General features: G+C 44.7%; 1 protein-coding gene across 2 annotated transcripts in view; it reads left to right on the forward strand.

The window, feature by feature from the left end:
* Nucleotides 1-687: 687 nt before the first annotated feature.
* Nucleotides 688-18,497, forward strand: part of RCL1 (RNA terminal phosphate cyclase like 1) — a 70,031-nt gene continuing 52,221 nt past the window's right edge. Inside the window, exons 1-2 of one of the 2 annotated variants that reach the window (XM_043966206.1) lie at nt 724-827; nt 16,107-16,194. In XM_043966206.1, the coding sequence (XP_043822141.1) occupies nt 16,164-16,194 (31 nt within the window). In that variant the 5' untranslated portion in view covers nt 724-827; nt 16,107-16,163. Of the gene's footprint in view, nt 828-16,106; nt 16,195-18,497 lie in introns of both variants that reach the window. The other variant, XM_043966198.1, reaches the window with a different exon arrangement.

Consider the following 18,497-nt stretch of genomic DNA (forward strand, 5'->3'; position numbering starts at 1 on the left):
AATGGTTTTATTCTGCTTTTACTCTGAAGATCCTATTAAGGAGTTGAATGAGACCAAGACATCGAACTTCTCTGCCTCAGTTTCCCCATCTGCAACATGAGGATAGTAATCCTTGGGCCAGAGACTTCCCGGGGCTGTCCGGAGACTGGCAGGGAGACAGGCTGGGCAGTGGTTCTCCCCAGCGTCGCCGCGGTGGTCACTCTAAGCGCTGGGGCTGCGGTCCGTAGCTCTGGACAGCAAGCAGGAGAACCCGCCTCGGCGCTCCGGCTCCAGGCTTTCCCAGCAGCCTCTCCAGGTGGCTGTCCGCCCCGCTGTCCCCGCGGAGGCTCCCTCGGCTCTCGCCTGCCCGGGGATGGAGAGCCAGCGCAGCCGGAGGGCGGGGCGGAGGGCGGGAGCGGAGGGCGGAGAAGAAAGAGGAACGCTGGGGAAGCCCCTCCCTCTTCTCCCCTCTGACCCTGCTGTCTCGTCTCTCCATCTTCCTGTTCCAAACCACGTGGACGCGCTGTGGCTGCGGGAGCCCAGCTCGGAGCCTCCCCGGCCGCCACCGCCGCCAGCTTTCCTCCTCCTTCTCCCCTCCACCGCGCCAGCGCCGGGAGCCCGCCGTCCGCGCCGGGCGTTGTCAGCAGCCTTAGCGGCGGCCGCGACTCCCCAGCTGTGCCAGCAGCTGGATCCGGGGAGGGGGCGCGCGCACATGGCGACCCAGGCGCACTCGCTCAGCTACGGGGGCTGCAACTTCTTCCGCCAGCGGCTAGTCTTGTCCACCCTGAGCGGGCGCCCCGTGAAAATCCGCAAGATCCGGGCCAAAGACGAGAACCCCGGCCTCCGAGGTTATTTGGGAGTGGGGGGCTGCGGGGAGGGGGGGCTGCTGCAGGGGGGCTGCGCGGCGCCGCCGAGCTTGGACCTCTCCAAAAGAATGGGCAGGGTTAGGGCTGCGCGTCCCGGGGGCGCCAGGGGTGAGGAATGGGCTGGGCAAGGTTAGGCGGCCCCCAAACCGAGCTTGAGAGTAGGGGTGATGGGGAGTCAGGGGGAGATCTTGGACCCTTGGGGGTGGGGTGGGGAGGAGGCGCCGCGAAGCTGTCTCTGTATTAGTCACCTCCAAGGAGTGCGTGGTGTTGAGCAAGAAAATGCGTAACACACACACACATACACACACAACCACACATACACACACATTTTTACGCGCGTGTTGACGTTTGGGGAAGGCTGAAAGAGAGTAGTCCAACCCCACGTTTCTGATTTCCCAGGGTCTCCAGGGTGCTGGGTAGTAAACAACTGCACGTTTTTCAAGCCTTACATCTTGCAACAAATCCCTGGGTGTCTCCGTCGCCGTCTTTCTGTCTGGCCAAAACGTCTTCCAAATAGGAAAACGGTTTGTTTTGTTGAAATGCGATAAATAGTCCAGGGTAATGAAAGATGCAGTGAGTGAGATTGGGAGAGAAATTCGAGCGGTTCCCCTCCCTCCCTCCGTCTCTCCCTTTCTCCCGTTCTTGTTTCTCCCCCCAGCACCTTCACGACACCATAGATTTTCTTAGGGTCTCAGAGCTGGAAGGAACCATTGAGAGCCTAGATTTAGAGTTCGAAGGGCCCTTGTGGACAGACTAATCCAGTCCCTTATTTTTATCGATGAGGAAACTGAGGCCCCGTGCTGAGAAGTGATCCGTAGGATTCCAGGTCACACAGGGAGGAAGTAGCCGAGCCAGGATTGGATGGAGCTCAGTTCTCTCCCCCATCCAGTTTTCTATCCATCACACCATACTGGACAAGCTGTGGATTTTGCCAGCGAGTTTTTCAGCCTTGACTTAATGGTATACCGAGAATGGAGATTGTGAGCTTGGTTCTACTAGGCAGAGGCCCAAGTGCAGGAATCTTGATAGGGATGGTTCTGGAGCAGAAGAACTGAATTAGGAATCAGGGTACCTTGTTTTCAATTCGGCTTTGTGACCTTTCCTAAGTGACTTCACCTTTTGGGGTTTCCATTTCCTCTAATGTGGTTGGACCATTCTGGACTTGATTATTAAGGTGCTGCCCTGCTCTAAAACCTGTGATCCATTAAAGTACAGATTCTAAAAGAAAAGCCTTCTAGCAGCTGTTCCATACAGGTAGACAGTTTAAAAATAAACCCCATTTAAAACCACATTGCATTAAATGGAGCCTACTTTAAGTAGCCTACCTCTCCTGAAAGAGACAAGGGCTCCCAATGGTTCTGTTCATTGTAATCTCAAATTTTTATAGCATCTTTGAATAGCTCTCCCTCTCTCTCTCTCTCTGCAAATGATGGATGGGATGTGTGGTTGGCCCTGGCAGCTTCTTAGGCTTCGGTGATGTTTAATTTGACTTTGGTCTCCTCTATTATGTGGCCAGTGCATTTCATCCTCCATCTCAACTTACTCTCCTGACAGTCTTAACTTTTGCATTCAGTTGGTTGCCATTTTCACATGATGAAGAAAGCCACGGTATAGCAAGGTATAGGAGGGTACTGAGGAGAACATGAGAAGACCCTGCTCTGGTGAGGGATCTTGAGGAGAAGCATTTATACTTTGCTCAGAAGGCTGTAACGTTGAGACTGGAACCTAGAGAGAAGTGAAGTGGCTTTTACCAAGGTGGAATGGGTAATGGGTAAGCTGAGATTCAAACTTACCCTTTTTGATTCCAAATTCAGAGAGGAGACAGACAGACAGACACACACACACACACACACACACACACACACACAGAGAATGAATATAGACTGTTGGACTTTGGATCAGGAAGACCTGCATTCAAATCTCATCTCATACTTAAAAAAAGGGGTGTACCCCATCTCAATCACTAAACTGCTCTAAAACCGTTTCCTCAACTGTAAAAAGGAGAAGATAATAGAACTTACCTGCAGGATTATTGTGAGGATCAAATGATATGGGGAGGTGTCGTATTAAAAGACTTTGCAAACCTTCAAGTGTTCTCTATAAATGGGAGCTGTCATAAGTATTTTTACTGCACCATCCATGCTTACTAGCCAGTAAGATGTGCTAAGAAGTCTGTGATAGCATATTCCCTGGAAATTGCTCTATCCTTTTCGCCTGAGGGTAGGAGCCCTACAAGAATTATAATACACCAAGAGAACATTTGTCTCCTCAAGGATGATAGCTTAGTGGGTGATGTCTTGGCATCTCTGACCTTTGCCACCAATTAGCATCCAGGCCAATTTCTAGTAGCAGAAGGGCTGCTCATTGGGACCACCAGAGCCCTCTGTGTGCTACTTTTAAGCGTATCCAACTACTGCAAATAGCAGCTGTCCTATTCCCCCTCCCTTCTGCTCTTTTCCAAGGTTGCTAACCTTTTCAAGTGCTATCTGGTAGGATGAACCAGCGAGTTCATTTTGGTGATCTTGAGCAAGCACCGTTGAATGTAGTAATCATCTCGCATTTGCTTTGCCCTATTTATATACTGTAATAAACTCTGAAGAAAAAAAAAAATGAGATTCATAATTCAGATCCAGGTACTGACTTTCAGGACTCTGTGTATGTTCGCCCACATGGGGAGACAAGATGCGATGGCATCCAGCAGCCTGCTGCTGAATAATTTGTGGTTCAATCTGGAAGAATCCATATAGGTTAATTTAAGATATAGATGAAGGAGTGTTGTTACTGGCCCCTATGCAGCTCTTACCCAGAAAAGGAAAGTAGCATGTGTTACTGTTCAGGTGTTTCCGTCATGTCCAGTTTTTCATCACCCTATCTGGGATTTTCTTGGCAAAGGTACTGGAGTGCTTTGCTTTTTCTTTCTCCAGGCCACTTGACAGATGAGGAAACTGAGGCAAACAGGGTTAAGTGACTTGCCCAGGGTTACATAGCTAGTAAGCATTTAAGGCCGGATTTGAACTTAGGTTTTCCTGACTCCAGGCTTGGCAGTCTGTCTGCTGGGCCACCTCACTGACCTTAGAGTAGCATAGACGTGAGCATTTCATTCCTGTTCAGAAATTTTCATAGACTTACTATTGTTTACCAAAGTTCTTTCTCCCTTTGCCTGTCTGCTAAGGCCCTCTACAATATATCTTTCTATTTTTCCAGCTCTTTCTCACATGGGATACATTTGAAGTAATTGCTCTTTGCTTTGCCTTGACAAATTTTGTGTTGCCTCATCTCCGTGTCTTTGCACAGACTTCTCTATCCCTTCCTCACTTCATTCCCCCCTAACCCCCACCATTCATTGAATTACTGATTTTGAGGCTCAACCTTAAATACCATGAAACCTCCCTGCTCCCTCTGTTAGTAATTCTGGCCTTTGGACTCATAGTTGTCTTTGAGTCTTTCTACTCCTCTACTAAACTGTGAACTTCGTAAGGAAAGGGGCCTGGTTTGATTTAAACTATATTTTCTCCAGTGCCTACCATAGGGGTCCAAACACAGTCAGCTCTTAAATATCGGTTGCATTCTTCAGAGGGAATCAATAGATTCCTGTAGCCGGAAGAGGCCTCAGAGGCTTTTTTTTTTTTAATTTTTTTTTAAGTGAGGCAATTGGGGTTAAGTGACTTGCCCAGGGTCACACAGTAAGTGTTAAGTGTCTGCAGCCGGATTTGAACTCAGGTCCTCCTGACTTCAGGGCTGGTGCTCTATCCACTGCGCCACCTAGCTGCCCCACCTCAGAGGCTTTTTAGCCCAACCTCCCACCCATTGGGAGAGTTCCTTCCATAGTATTCCCGATGTTCAGCTAGTCCCTGCTTGAACACTCCCAGGGATGGAGGGTCTGCTGTCTCAGGAGAAAGTCCATTCCATTGTTGGACAGTTCTCTGGTTGTCAAGTTGTTCTTAAAGAATCATAAAATCAGAGATTTAGAGCTAAAAGGGACTTTGGAAATCCTCTAGACTAATATCCTCAATTTTTCCCTTTTAAAAAATTATTTTAGGGGGCGGCTAGGTGGCGCAGTGGATAAAGCACTGGCCCTGGATTCAGGAGTACCTGAGTTCAAATCTGGCCTCAGACACTTGACACTTACTAGCTGTGTGACTCTGGGCAAGTCACTTAACCCCCATTGCCCCGCCCAAAAAAAAATTATTTTATTTTTTCAATTAACAAGTATTTTTTTCCCCTCCTTCCTAACTTCTCCCCCAACTCCCACTGGGGGAAAAAAGAAAGAAAAACAAAACCCCTTGTAACAAATATGCATAATCAAGGAAAACAAATCCCCAAGTTGGCCATGTCCACAGATGTGTCTCATTCTGCATGTTGAGTCCATCCTCTGTCATGAAGTGGGGAATATTCTCTCATCAGTATTCTGGGATCATGTGTCAAAGGTGTTTCTTTTTATACTGTTGTTTCAACTCCCTCATTTTACAGATGAGGAAACTGAGAGGCTTGCCCAGGGTCATATAATTATCACAGAAACAGGATGTTGAGCTGAGACCTATGTTCTCTGAAACTCCCAGACTTTGTTCCTGCTTCTTTCTCCCAGGGAATAAATGGTAGGAATCTAATACTTTTTCCACATAACACTTAAAGAAGGAGTCAGTGTTGTTGCTGTTCAGTCCTGCCCAACTCTCTGTGACCCTTGTCACAGTGTATTCTTGGAAAAGATACTGGAGTGGTTTGCCATTTCCTTCTCCAGCTCATTTTACAGATGAGGAACTGAGGCAGACTGGGTTAAGTGACTTGCCCAGTGTCACATAGCTAGGAAGGTGTCTGGGGCTAGATTTGAACTCAGGAAGGAGGAGTTTTCTTGACTGCAGGCCTTATACTCTATCAACTGCACCACCTGGCTGCCCCAAGTCAGTGTTGTACAGTGGAGAGAATGGTGACTAGAGTCAGAGGACCTGTGTTCAGATTCCACCCCCCCCTTTCCAAACTAAACTATACGAAGAGTGAAATGTTTTTTACTTTTTTTCTAAGTGGACTTAACTCATTTACTTTCTCTACCCTGAATGAAAGGGAAGAATCAGGGCATCAACTTAAAGTCTGAAAATTTTACTAAAAAAAAAAAAGGAATTGGGGATATTTATCCTGAACAATGGAAGGCCTGGGAGGGGTTGGTAGATCCCTATCTTCTAGTATTTGAAGGAATGTTACTTGGAAGAGGGCTTAGTTGTTTTGTTTTGTTTTTCTTCTTTGTCCCCAGAGGGCAGAAACGGGAACACCGGGGTAGATGTTGCATGAAGGTAGATCTTGCTGTATTTCCTAGCCAGGAGAACTCTCCAAAGGAAGAATGAGCTGCCTCTGGAAGTGTAGTGAGTTCCCCATTCTTGGAGTGCTTCCACTACTAGAGCTTGGTTAGGTATGATGTAGTAGATGAGTGCTGAGGTCTCTTCCCCACTTGAGATTTTTAATTGAGTCTGCCTGTGACTTCTTTTGTGGGTTTTAATCGCCTACTTCTTCACTGTGCCTTGGTCTCCTATAAAATGGTCTTGGCAGCAACTCAGTGGAGTCAAAAGTCTGAGGTTCTGTTTGCCTCTGATGACTCGTTAGCAAGTTCCTCAAAATCCCACTCTGAAATACTTTGAGCAACTAATGACGTAGTAATCAGTAACAAATAGGATTTGGAATTGGAAGGAAGGGTTTCCTTCAAAGAGTGGGGCTTTTTGTAATTAGAATAACAATACCAGTTTACATTTACACTGTACTCTTAAGGTTTGTAGAGTCCAGTGCCACACAACCCTGTGAGTTACCTACTGCAAATATGATTTTCCCCATTTTACAGAAGAGGAAACTGAGCCTTACAGAGGTGAGTGACTTGCTCAGGGTCACATAGCTAGTAAGTGTGGGAGCCGGGATGTGATGCAGAATGATGCAGGATGCCTTTGTACTTGGTAAAAAAAAAAAAAAAATCCACATATCATTTTGGAGGAACCAAAAGGTAGGTGCTATCCTTTTTTTCTATCTGCAAAATGAAACCAATTCGTGTGTTCCTTACCTGACAAGGTTACTTGGTAAACCTTAAAAGCACTGCAGAACTTACTAGCTGTGTGACCCTGGACAAGTCACTTAACCCCAATTGCCTCACCAAAAAAGAAAAGAAAAGAAAAAGCACTGCTGAAATGTGAGCTGCTATTTCACGACATCCCTGGAAGTAGGGAGGAATAAAGTATTATTTTTGTGATGTTGTTTGACTGATAATAAGTTAGAAACCATAAAGATGAAATAACTGAGTACCAGTCAGCAACAAGCTGGAGAACTTGGAATAGTTGTATGATAAGCAGAGAGAACAGTAAGAGTATTGAACTTAGTCACACCTGAGTTCCAGGGCCAACTCAGATACCTAGTAAGGCCTCCCGCAGTCCTAGCATAGAAAAGGTGCATAATAAATGCTTACTGACTGCTATCAGTTGTATTGACTTCCTCTGGTCCTCCCCTTTTCAAATAAGGGACCTAGATATACTCTGAGGACCCTCCTAATTTCTGTTTGTTTGTTTTGGAGTGGAGAGGCAATCATGGTTAAGTGACTTGCCCAGAGTCACATAGCTAGTAAGTATCTGAAGCCATATTCGAACTTAGGTCCTCCTGACTCCAAGGCTGGTGCTCTATTTACTGTGCCACCTAGCTGTCCCTCCAGTTTAAAAAAAAAAAAGATTCTATTGATAACTTTTGTTTTTCTACATCACCCATATGTTGGCCATCCCATATAACAAATAACATCTTTAAAGAAAAATAGAAAAAAAAAATGATCAAAACCGAACAGTATATAGAGGAGAAAATCTTACTATATGAATGAAGTAACTTCCAGGACTAATAACAACATGAATCTTCTTTGGACCCAGGTCACCTGACTCATAAGGACCATGTTCTTTCCTGGCCACCATGTTGCCTCAATATGAATTAGGTGCATGGTCACTTCCAGACTCCTTTTATTCATCTGATGATATATATATATATATATATATATTTTTTTTTTTTAGTGAGGCAATTGGGGTTAAGTGACTTGCCCAGGGTCACACAGCTAGTAAGTGTTAAGTGTCTGAGGCTGGATTTGAACTCAGGGACTCCTGACTCCAAGGCTGGTGCTCTATCCACTGCGCCATCTAGCTGCCTGATATATATTTTTTAAACCAGGGCATCCCTGATTTCTTATACCTGAATACTCTGGGGTGTTGCCAGAGGACTGGGCCAAGGGAATATCAGACACAACTGTAGAAATAATGAGCAGCCATTCCCTTCTGTCCGTAGATGATGCTTCATTCCCCCCTCCACCCCCCCATCCCCTTCCAGGCAAGCCCACATTACTTACTATTGGCCGTGAAAGCCAACAGCTTTCCACCAAATGATGATTATTGGCTGCCTGCACTATTTTTGTCTTCTTAAAGACAAATGCCAAGAATCCTAATTGGCCTGTTTTCATTCTGCTGTTGCTTGGAAGCCGTAAAATACTGTTCTAGAAAGAACCATCCACTCTTCTCTTTCAAGACAGAAAAATTCACAACAATGGCAACGTTAGACTTACAGCTCTTTCCCCTGCCCCCTGTGTTTTTGTCAGGAATACTAGGGGGAAAAATCTTTCCTAAACAGGAAATAGGGGAAAGGAACATATAGGAAGCAGATGGATTGGGTTAGCTCCAAAGTCAGAGCGGCGAACTGAATTCAGGTATCTACAGGTTTTTATTTTCTTAGTAAAACTGGAATTTAAAATGACCCTCTGAGGAGATTTTTCAAGTGTGTGCCTTGTAGGGATTCCAGTGGGAGAGACAATGGTTAACTCATAGTCTGCGGAAGTATTAGATTGGTCGCAGTAATAACTCACATTTTCATACAACAAGCAGCCAGGTGGGTGCTGTGGATAGAGCACCGGTCTTGGAGTTCAAAAGACCTGAGTTCAAATCCAGCTCTAGACCACGGGCAAGTTTCCATTTCTTCAACTTCAAATAGGTATAATAATAACATCTCCCTCCAAGGGTTGTTGTGAGGATCAAATGAGATAATATTTGTAAAGCACTTAGCCGATAACCTGGCACACAGTAGGCACCCAGTAAATGCTTTTTTCCTTTCTTCCATTGGTATCTTGGGGTTTACAGGTATTTATTACTTGCTGTGTTCAGGGAACTGTGCTTGGCCACTGAGTCTGCAGAGATGGAAAACACAGTCTCAGCCTTTAAAAAGCTTGTGGTATAGTGGGGTGGGAGGGGAATGGGCAGTATTTACAACATGTACCCCGATGGATAGAAAGCAGTAAGTATAAAGAAGAGATGTTGCCAGAAGACTGTAGGAAAAGGTGAGGGAGGAATACACTGTCTTTTGGAGGAGGTTTGGAGTCTGGGAAGGTTTCATGGAGGAAGTGATCCTTTAGCTAAGTCTTTTTTTGGGGGTGGTGTGGGGTGAGGCAATCAAGGTTGTTATTTGCACAGGGTCACACAGCTAGTAAGTATCTGTGCCTGTGCCTGGATTTGAACTCAGGTCCTTCTGACTCCAGTACTCTATCCACTCCTCCCCCCCCCCCCCCCCCATTTAGCTAAGTCTTAAAGCAAGAGAAGGATGTCAGCAAATAGAGATGAGGAAGGAATGCATTCCAGGCATGGGAGAAAAATCTACTCAGATGAATAGTGGCTCAGAACAAGACCGGGGGACAGACAGCCAAGAGAGAGTAAGTGCACAGTCGGGGAATGATGTGAAATTAGCCTGAAGAGGTTGTTTGGAACCAGATTGTGGAGGGTCTAAAATGCCAGGATGTTTTTTATACTCTAGGCAGTAAGGAACCATTGAATGTGATTGGAGCAGAGGAGTGACATGGTGATTGCTATGAATTAGGCAGATTAGAAGGGGATGGATTGGAAGAAGCAGGGAGATTAATTAGGAGGCTGTTGCAGTAGGCTGGGTGAGAGGTGATGATCGGCTGAAGGGGGGTGGCAGCAGCGGGAGTGGAGGGCTAAATTCTATGCTGTCATCCTGAGAAGAGCCTTTCCTGGCAGGACTTTGAATGCTGCAAGGCAGCAAGAGGCTATTGATTTCAGAAGTGGTTGTGATGGCCCCAAGCCATCCATTGCCCATCCTGCTACCCACTTTGAAGGATGACCACTGTCTTTGGGTTAGGAATAGGAGAAAAGGAAGAGTATGTGGAACAGGAGGAGCCTTTTTCTAGAATAATCTGGGCCTGGGGCAGGTCACATTGTAGAAATTACACCCCCCTCCCCATTCTATCCCCTCCCAGCCAATGTTTTTGCTTTGGGTGAAAGCAGGTTGGCCTGGAAGGGTTACAGGAGGGCACTGTCTAGCCTGTAGAGGGTGCCTGTGGCTAGGAACAAAGGGCTCAGGGCATTGGCCAAGTGGTAGAGAAGGTTTACTACTGATAATACATGTGTTTGGATAAGCCTCAAGTCTTTATATTTAGCATGAGGTAGAAAAGACTGATTCTATAAAAGATATGCTATTGAATTCCCTGCTTTCTTACTGGTTTAGATCCATTGGTGTGATGATTTCCTCCTCTTCCCCCCCTCCCCCCTCCCCCTCCGGTGTTGAAGATCAGAACTTGATTCATCTTAATCTCACTCTTGCCCTGCCTTCCCATCAATCCTTAGGGGCCACTCAAAGTACTGGGGGCCTTCCTGCAGATCCTTTGACATTGACGAGCATTGGTGAGGCATATGTGGTCATTCTTTTGGCTAACCTGGGCTCTTGCTGTATGCTGAGCCTACCTCTTTGTTCTGATCACCCATCCTTCTGATGATGCGCTTTCCATTGCTTCTTCCCATTTTTTCATTGGTAGAAATGTCTCTGCATTTATCCTTTGGGTAATACCTTTAACCCCTTCATCTTTATTCTTGGAACCAGGGGTGTTAACCCCAAGTCAGTCAGTCAGAATCACTGAAAGAATATTAAGAGAAGATGGGGGGAGGCGCGCTACCAGTGCAGGGGTATTCCTCAAAAAGGCATCTACAACAGGTGCCTCCATTTTCTCTCCTCCCATTCTCTTCTTAAATACAATCCAGTTTTTCAACTGATCATTCCACCAAAACTACTCTCTCCAGAATTACTAATGATCTTTTAGTTGCCAAATCCAATGGCCTTTTCTCATTTCTCATTCTCTGTGACCTCTCTGTAGCCTTTGACACTGTTGATCAGTCTCTCCTTCTTGATACTCTCATCTCTCTGGATTTTCTGGACACTTCCTTCCTGGTTCTAGTCCTCCTTTGTTGGCTCTTCCTGCGCATCACATCCTCTAACCAACCCTAGATGGGCCCTCAGGGTTCTGTCCTGGGACCTCTTGTCTTCTCCCTCCACACTACTTTGCTTAGTGATCTTATCAGCTCCCATGGTTTAATATCCATTCCTATGCTGATGATTCTCCAATCTACCTTTCCTGCTCCAGAGTCTCTCTGCTGATCTCTGATCTCTAATCTTCTCCAACTGACTTTTAGACATCTCAGAATGGACGTCCAGTAGACATCTTTAACCCAATATGTTGAAAATGGAACGAATTATTTTTTCTCCCTAAACCTCTTCACCTCCTACCTTCCCTATTACTGTAGAGGCAGCGCAGTGCCCCCCCCCCCCATATCCAAGCTGTTGTCAAGACCAGTCAACTTCACCCTTGCAACATCTCTAAAATACACCCTTTTCTCTCCTCTGACATGGCTACTCCCAGTCTTGTGCAGGCTCTCATGGTCACCTCATGCCTGGATCGTTTCAATAGCCTGATGGTGCATCAGCCTGCCTCAGCTGTCCACAGTCCAGTTCATCCTCCGTTCATCCACTAAAGTGATTTTCCTAACGTGCAGGTCCAATAGCAAATACAGAATACTTTGGCATTTGCAGCCCTGCATAACTAGCACCCTTCTACCTTTCTGGTCTTCTTACGATTTACTCCCCTACCTGCACTCTTCAGTCCAGTGACTCTGGCCTCTTGACTGTCCCACAGACAAGATATTCCATCTCTCAGCTCTGGGCGGTCTGTCTGTCTGTCCTCCATGCTTGGAACACTCTCCCTCTTCTTCTCTACCTACTGACCTCCCTGGCTACCTGTAAGTTCCAACTAAGATGCCATCTTCTACAGGAACCCTTTCTCAGCCCCTCTGAATTCTAGTACCTTCCCCCTGTTAATTATTTCCTGTTTATTCTGTATATCTAGCTTGCTTTGCATAGCTTTGTTTGCTTGCTGTCTCCCTCTTTAGATTGTATGCTCCTTTGAGAGCAGGGATTGTCTTTTCTCATTCTTTGGATCCCCATTGCTTAACACAGCACATAGTAGGTGCTTAATAAATATTTATTGATTAATTGATTCATTTGGTTTTTTAGATGTGGATAGTTAGTCTAAATTCTCAAGTAATTATTTCTCTCATTTTGGAGGCTCTACAGGATTCCAAGAGTTGGTATAATCAGCACTATAACACCCATAAACAGGAGCATCTGGAGAAACATGTCATTTGTAGGGAATCTCCCCTTTTCCATTTGGACTGTGTATCGTATCATCCTCCTCATCCTAGAGTGTTGGAAGTATTGGAGGAGTCGATAACAGTCACCTAGAAGAGGTAGTGATGCATCCAAGGTCAAGAACTGCAGGTAGAATCTAGAAACTAGGGCTCCCAGTTCACTACTCTTTGTTCTACCCTAAGAGATTATCTCACATCATTAAATCACACCTAATTGAATAAAATTAATTCTCCTGATCTCCTAGACCCTTAGGAATTAGTGCCAGAAAACTTCATCTGCTAGCAGTTAATGGAAGGGGCCAAAGGGATAGTTGCTGCCAGGGCTCCTAGGAGTGTGTAGCCCAAAGCCTATTACATTGTAAATTATGAAAAATAAAATAAAAACAAACAAAAAAAAACCAACCCCAAAAAGGGCAGCTAGGTGGCGCAGTAGATAGAGCACCGGCCCTGGATTCAGGAGGACCTGAGTTCAAATCCAACCTCAGACACTTGACACTAGCTGTGTGACCGTGGGCAAGTCACTTTAAGCCTCATTGCCCTGCCAAAAACAAAAACAAAAACGTTGTAAATTTTGACTGTCCCTGGAGGGGATTCCTTGTGACTTGTCCCTGAGCTCCATATGTTTTTTTTGGGGGGGGGTTTGTTGTTTTTTTGTGAGGCAATTTGGGGTTAAGTGACTTGCCCAGGGTCACACAGCTAGTAAGTATTAACTGTCTGAGGCTGGATTTGAACTCAGGTCCTTCCGACTCTAGGGCCGGTGCTTTATCCACTGCACCCCCTAGCTGCCCCAGAGCTCCATATGTCCTTAATCTGTCCTGGGTTCCAGCAGGCTCTGGCAGCAGCCTTTGCCAGGGTGGCCACATTTTCCTCTAGTAGCCTGATATATTTGTCCTGGGTTAAGAGGTGCTCCTTGAGGGGGGAGGTCCAGGCTCTCCCGTTTGTACCTCACCCTTCTTCTTGACTGAACAGCGACTTCCCTAAACTTCGTATTTCCTTGGTGTTTGGCACAGTGCTCTGCACACGGTGGATCTTTATTAAAAGGATTGAATTGAAATGTGTGGAGGAGGGATTCTCTTCTCTGCCGTGACTGGAGCTCATGGTGACAGAGGCTGGAGGAGAGTAAGAAGAGAAGATACAGAAGATGAACTGCTTCGGGTAGAAATCGAGTCCCATGCTCACAGGTCATCTAATCAACGTAGAAACGGAGGCCACAGAGGGGGGTGAAATGCCCAAAGCCATACAGGCAACCCTGTAACTATTCCGAACTTGAGATTCCAACTCTTCTGTGTTTTTCCATGGCACCTCTCTGCCTCTCATCCGACTTAAATTTAACCATCTTAACTGGGGTTTTGCTAGAGGCAGCTTGTACCTCTGGAGAGAGCCAGTTGTGAAATTTTCAGTGTTAGTATTTGCACTCTGAAATACCCAAACCCTACAAATCAAGGCTTTGTTGCTTTGTTTATTGCCTAGACGTAAGAAAATGATGGTCATGAAAATTAAGATTGAGTTTGTGCTTCAGACACTTGATCCTTACTTAGCTGTGTGACTCTGGGCAAGTCACTTAACCCTTGTTGCTTTGCAAAAGACAAAAACAAAGAGCTTATCCTTCCTACATTTCTTTTTGTTTGTTAAATTTTACCAGCACACTCTTGCTTCCTGCCTTTATTGCAATTGTCTTCATTGGCAGTGAGGATAATTCTTTTACCTTACATTTAAAAAAAAAACAAAACTATTTTATTGATATTCCTTGTTTTTTCACTACCCATATTTCCCACAGTATCCCTCTCCTACCCTCCCTCAGGCAGCTATCACTTCTAATAGAGAATTCAAAAAAAAAGGAAGAAAAAAGAGTTCAGCAAAACTCGCCAACACATAAGGAAAAATACATGCAAGCAGCCAGATACATCATCCCCCATTTCTGCAGAGAACTAGGGAGAAGAAACTTTCATTTCTCTTCTTTGTGGCCAACTTTGGCTATTAAAATTTCTTCTTCTTTTTCCTTCTTCTTCCTCTTCTTCCTTCTTCTTCTTCCTTCTTCTTCCTTCTTCCTTCTTTCTTCTTTTTTTTTTTCAGAGCAATGAGGGTTAAGTGACTTGCCCAGGGTCACACAGCTAGTGTCAAGTGTCTGAGGCTAGATTTGAACTCAGGTTCTCCTGAATCCAGGACTCAGGCTTTGTCCACTGCTTCCACCTAGCTGCCCCGGCCATTATAATTTGCAGCGTTCCATTTTTCTTCTTGTTGTATTTATATTATTTTAATTTTTGTGTGTATTGTTTTCCAAGTTCTTACTAAATTTTCCATCACTTCATATAACTCTTTCTATACTCACCATATGCTTTAATTCAGAATAATAAACATTAGGCAGTTGCTTAATAAATGTTAGCTATTTTCTACCCTATTCTCAAATTTCTTCTTTCTTTCATTTCTCTCTTTCCTTCCTTCCTTCCTTCTTCTTCTTCTGTTTTTAAAAATAATTGGTGGTAGGTGGATTGTATGGGGAAAGTATGCTAAATAAGAGAAAATTTGGTTTTAGCTTGGTTTGGTGGGAAGATTGCAGGACTGGGGATTCAGTAGGCCTGGGTTCTAGTCTTAGCTCTCTTATTAACTGGATAGCTGGCCTTGGCTAAGCAAACTTACTGTCTCTGGCTTCTCCTTGTCAAATGAGGCAGTTGGATGAGATAACCCCTCGAGTCCCTTCCAGCGCTAAGAATCTGTGAGTTTGCCATAAAATTAGGAACAGCTCAGTGCCATGGATTGCTTCATGTTGTTCGTCCTTCATTCTCAAAGAGGACCAGTGACATCACAAGGGTGGTGTCTCGATTTGATTTAAGTGAGGCTGGGTTGTATAAGTTCATCAGCCTCACTCTCTCCTCCTATTATTTGGAGAGTTGGGGTGAAGGGGACTCCTGCTGTAAACCAGGAGAGATTGGTTCTCTGGCTGGATTTGTTGGGTGAGCCCTGACTGGGTCTCCATTTTTTTTTTTTCCTGGAAATTGGAGAATGAGGAGAAGCTAGGAACGTGACTTATTTGTTTGTTTGTTTGAAAAAAATCTTCCTATTTCTCCATTGTCATGTGTTCCATTGAGGTAAGACAAGGAGGTGTTGCTGAAATTAATCCATCTGGGATTTCTAACTTTATAACTTTGGGAGCTCACCCCACCCATGCAGATCACAACCCCTTTATGGCTATAGATGGTGTGTTTTTTTTTTTTAATTCCATTGAGGGGGCAGCTAGGTGGTATAGTGGATAAAGCACTGGCTCTGAATTCAGGAGGACCTGAGTTCAAATTCTACCTCAGATACTTGATACTTGCGTGACCCTGGGCAAGTCACTTAACCCTCACTGCCCTGTAAAAACAAAACAAAACAAACAAAATTCCATTGATACCTTTTGTTTTTACATCACCTATTTTTTTTTCACTATGTTCCTCTACCCTCCCCTTCCCCAAAAGTTATCCCTTATAATACAGAATTTTAAAAGGGGTGGGAGGAGTTCAGCAAAACAATCTAAAATGTTGGGGAAAAGTCTCAGTCTGCAGTTTCCCACACCCATCATCCCTCTACATCTCCAGAGAACTAGGGCACAGGGAGGTAGTTTCATAACTCTTTTCTTGGGCCAGCCTTGGTCATTATAATATTGCAGCATCATAATATTTTGTTGTAATCCTTTCTGTTTGTATTATGGTCACAGTGAGTGGTTTTCCTGGTTCTGCTTCTTTTACTTTGAATCAGTTCATATAGGTCTTCCCATGCTTATGTGTTCGTCTTTCATCATTTCTTACAGCCCAGTGATATTCCATTACATCCATGTACTGTGACTTGTTTAGCCATTCTTCACTCTATGGACACTGTTCTCAGCTCTTCACTGAGAGGTTAGTTTTTGTGAATTCATAGAATTGTACATTTAGACCTCGAAGGGTCTTCAGAGCTTTAGAGTCCATCTAATCTGACCTCTCTCTCATTTGATCGATGAGGAAAATGAGGTCTAGAGACATTAAGTGAATTGGACGCCAAGAAAATTCATCCACCCTGGGGCCAATCTGGTGATGAGCTTCGCTCAGCTTACCTCAACTTTCTCAGCAAAAGACACGTTGTTCATCACCAGGTGTATATCCTACTCAAAGCCTTTCCAATGTAAGAAAATCCTACCTGAGCACATGCTCTGCTGGCATTATCATTGAGGAAACATTGGTGCTCTCACAGTGTAAAAGAGGCCTTGGGGGAAGGAAATTAATAGCCTTTGTGATGAGCAGTTAGGGTATGGTATGTGAACAGAATGGAATACTAGCACTAAGAAATGATGAAACGGGATAGTTTTAGAGGAACCTGGGAAGATGGGTTTGAACCGACGCAGAGGGAAGTGATCAGAATCAGGAGAACAGTTTGTACCATAACAACAGCATCATGAGTGCTGAAGCATGCTGCCCTCCTGAAAAAGTCAGGTCAATTCAGCACCCATTTAAACATACCAGGCACTAGGCTAAGCCATGGGGTAGGTACAAAGAAAGGAAAAAAGCAGTCACTGCTCCCAGGGGGTTCACATTCAGCATGCAAACACCTATGTGTATATAAGAAATACACAGGGTGAATTGGAGGTAATCTCGGTGGGAAAGATCTGGGGAGGAGGAGGGGGAGCAGATCAGGGGAAGGGGAGAGACTAGGAAAGGTTTTTTGCAGAATGGAGGGTTTGAGCTGAGTATTGAAAGAATCCAGAGCAGCCAGGACCAAAAGGGAGAGCATTCCAAATATAGAGGCAACATATTAGTGAAAAGGCCTTGAGCTGGAAAGCTTTGTATATAAGGAATAGCAAGAAGACTGATCACTGCCACTGGGTCACAATGTAGGCAGAGGAGAGGAATCTGTAAGAAGACTGGAGAGTTTGAAAGGGTCTAGAGTGTGAAGGGCTTTAAAAGCCAAACCAAGAGTGATGATCTCAGTGCAGAATGAGATACATTTTTTGGACACAGCCAGTGAGAGAGTTTGCTTTGCCTGACTATGTAAATTTGGTAGAGGAAGGGAATCAGCATTTATATAAGCACCTGCTGTATGCTACCATTGTGCTAGGTGCAGTTATTTCAGTCGTGTCTGACTCTTCATGACCCCATTTGGTGATTAATTGGCAAAGATACTAGAATGGTTTGCCATTTCCTTCTCCAGCTCATTTTACTGATAAGGAACGGAGGCAAACATGGTTAAGTGACTTAACCAGGGGCACACAGTAAGTATCTGAGACTATTTGAACTTAGGAAGCCTGACTCCAGGCCTGGATCTCTATCCACAGCACCACTTTTTTTTTTTTTTGATGAAGCAGTTGGGGTTAAATGACTTGCCTAGGGTCACATAGCTAGTAATTGTTAAGTGTCTGAGGCTGGATTTGAACTCAGGTCCTCCTGAATCCAGGGCCAGTGCTCTATCCACTGCACCACCTAGCTGCCCCTACTGCACCACTTTTATCTCATTCAGTTCTCCCAACGACTCTGTTATGTAGGTGCTGGTATTATCTGATTTTTGCAGTTGAGGAAACTTAGATAAAAAGAGGTTAAATGACTTGTTCAGGGTCCCACAGCTAATAGGTAACTGGGGCCAGATTTGGGCCCAAGTCTTCCTGATTCCAGGCCCAGCATTCTGTCCACTGGGTCATCTAGCTGCCTTGTACTTAGCTGGTACAAGGGTTTTTAATTTTCTTTTGGTTATGTTTCTTTCTCCAAAGTAGGCATAGGTGGAAGAGAAAATAGATTCTTGTTCATTTAAAAAAATTTTTTTAATAGTTAATATCCCCTGTCATAATTTGCAGTCTGCTGATGCTTGCTGTCTCTGTGACTTTGAACAAAAGCCTTTGTTTTCCTGAATCTCGGTTTCCTTATTAGTAAATGAGGAGGCTGGATTAAATGACCCCTGGGATCTCTGTGTATGATTCTATAACTTCGGTTAAGGGGAAAATCTAGTTAAGAGTTGAGAGGTTCTTCCCTAGAGGGGTTGGTCATTTAGGTGGCAAATATCTATAGGTGAGTCAGTGGAGAAAGGCTTCCTCACTAAGGAAATCATGGAGTCTTAAGGCTTTGAAGTAACCTAATTGTTTACTAATGTTTCCAATGAGACCATGCATTTACATCCTAGCTACTGTTTTCCATCTTCTAAGTGCTCTTAGGCACCTAAATTGTTCTGCATGGCTTCC

Source organism: Dromiciops gliroides, chromosome 1 (assembly GCF_019393635.1).
Source record: "Dromiciops gliroides isolate mDroGli1 chromosome 1, mDroGli1.pri, whole genome shotgun sequence".
Classification (NCBI taxonomy): Eukaryota; Metazoa; Chordata; class Mammalia; order Microbiotheria; family Microbiotheriidae; genus Dromiciops; species Dromiciops gliroides.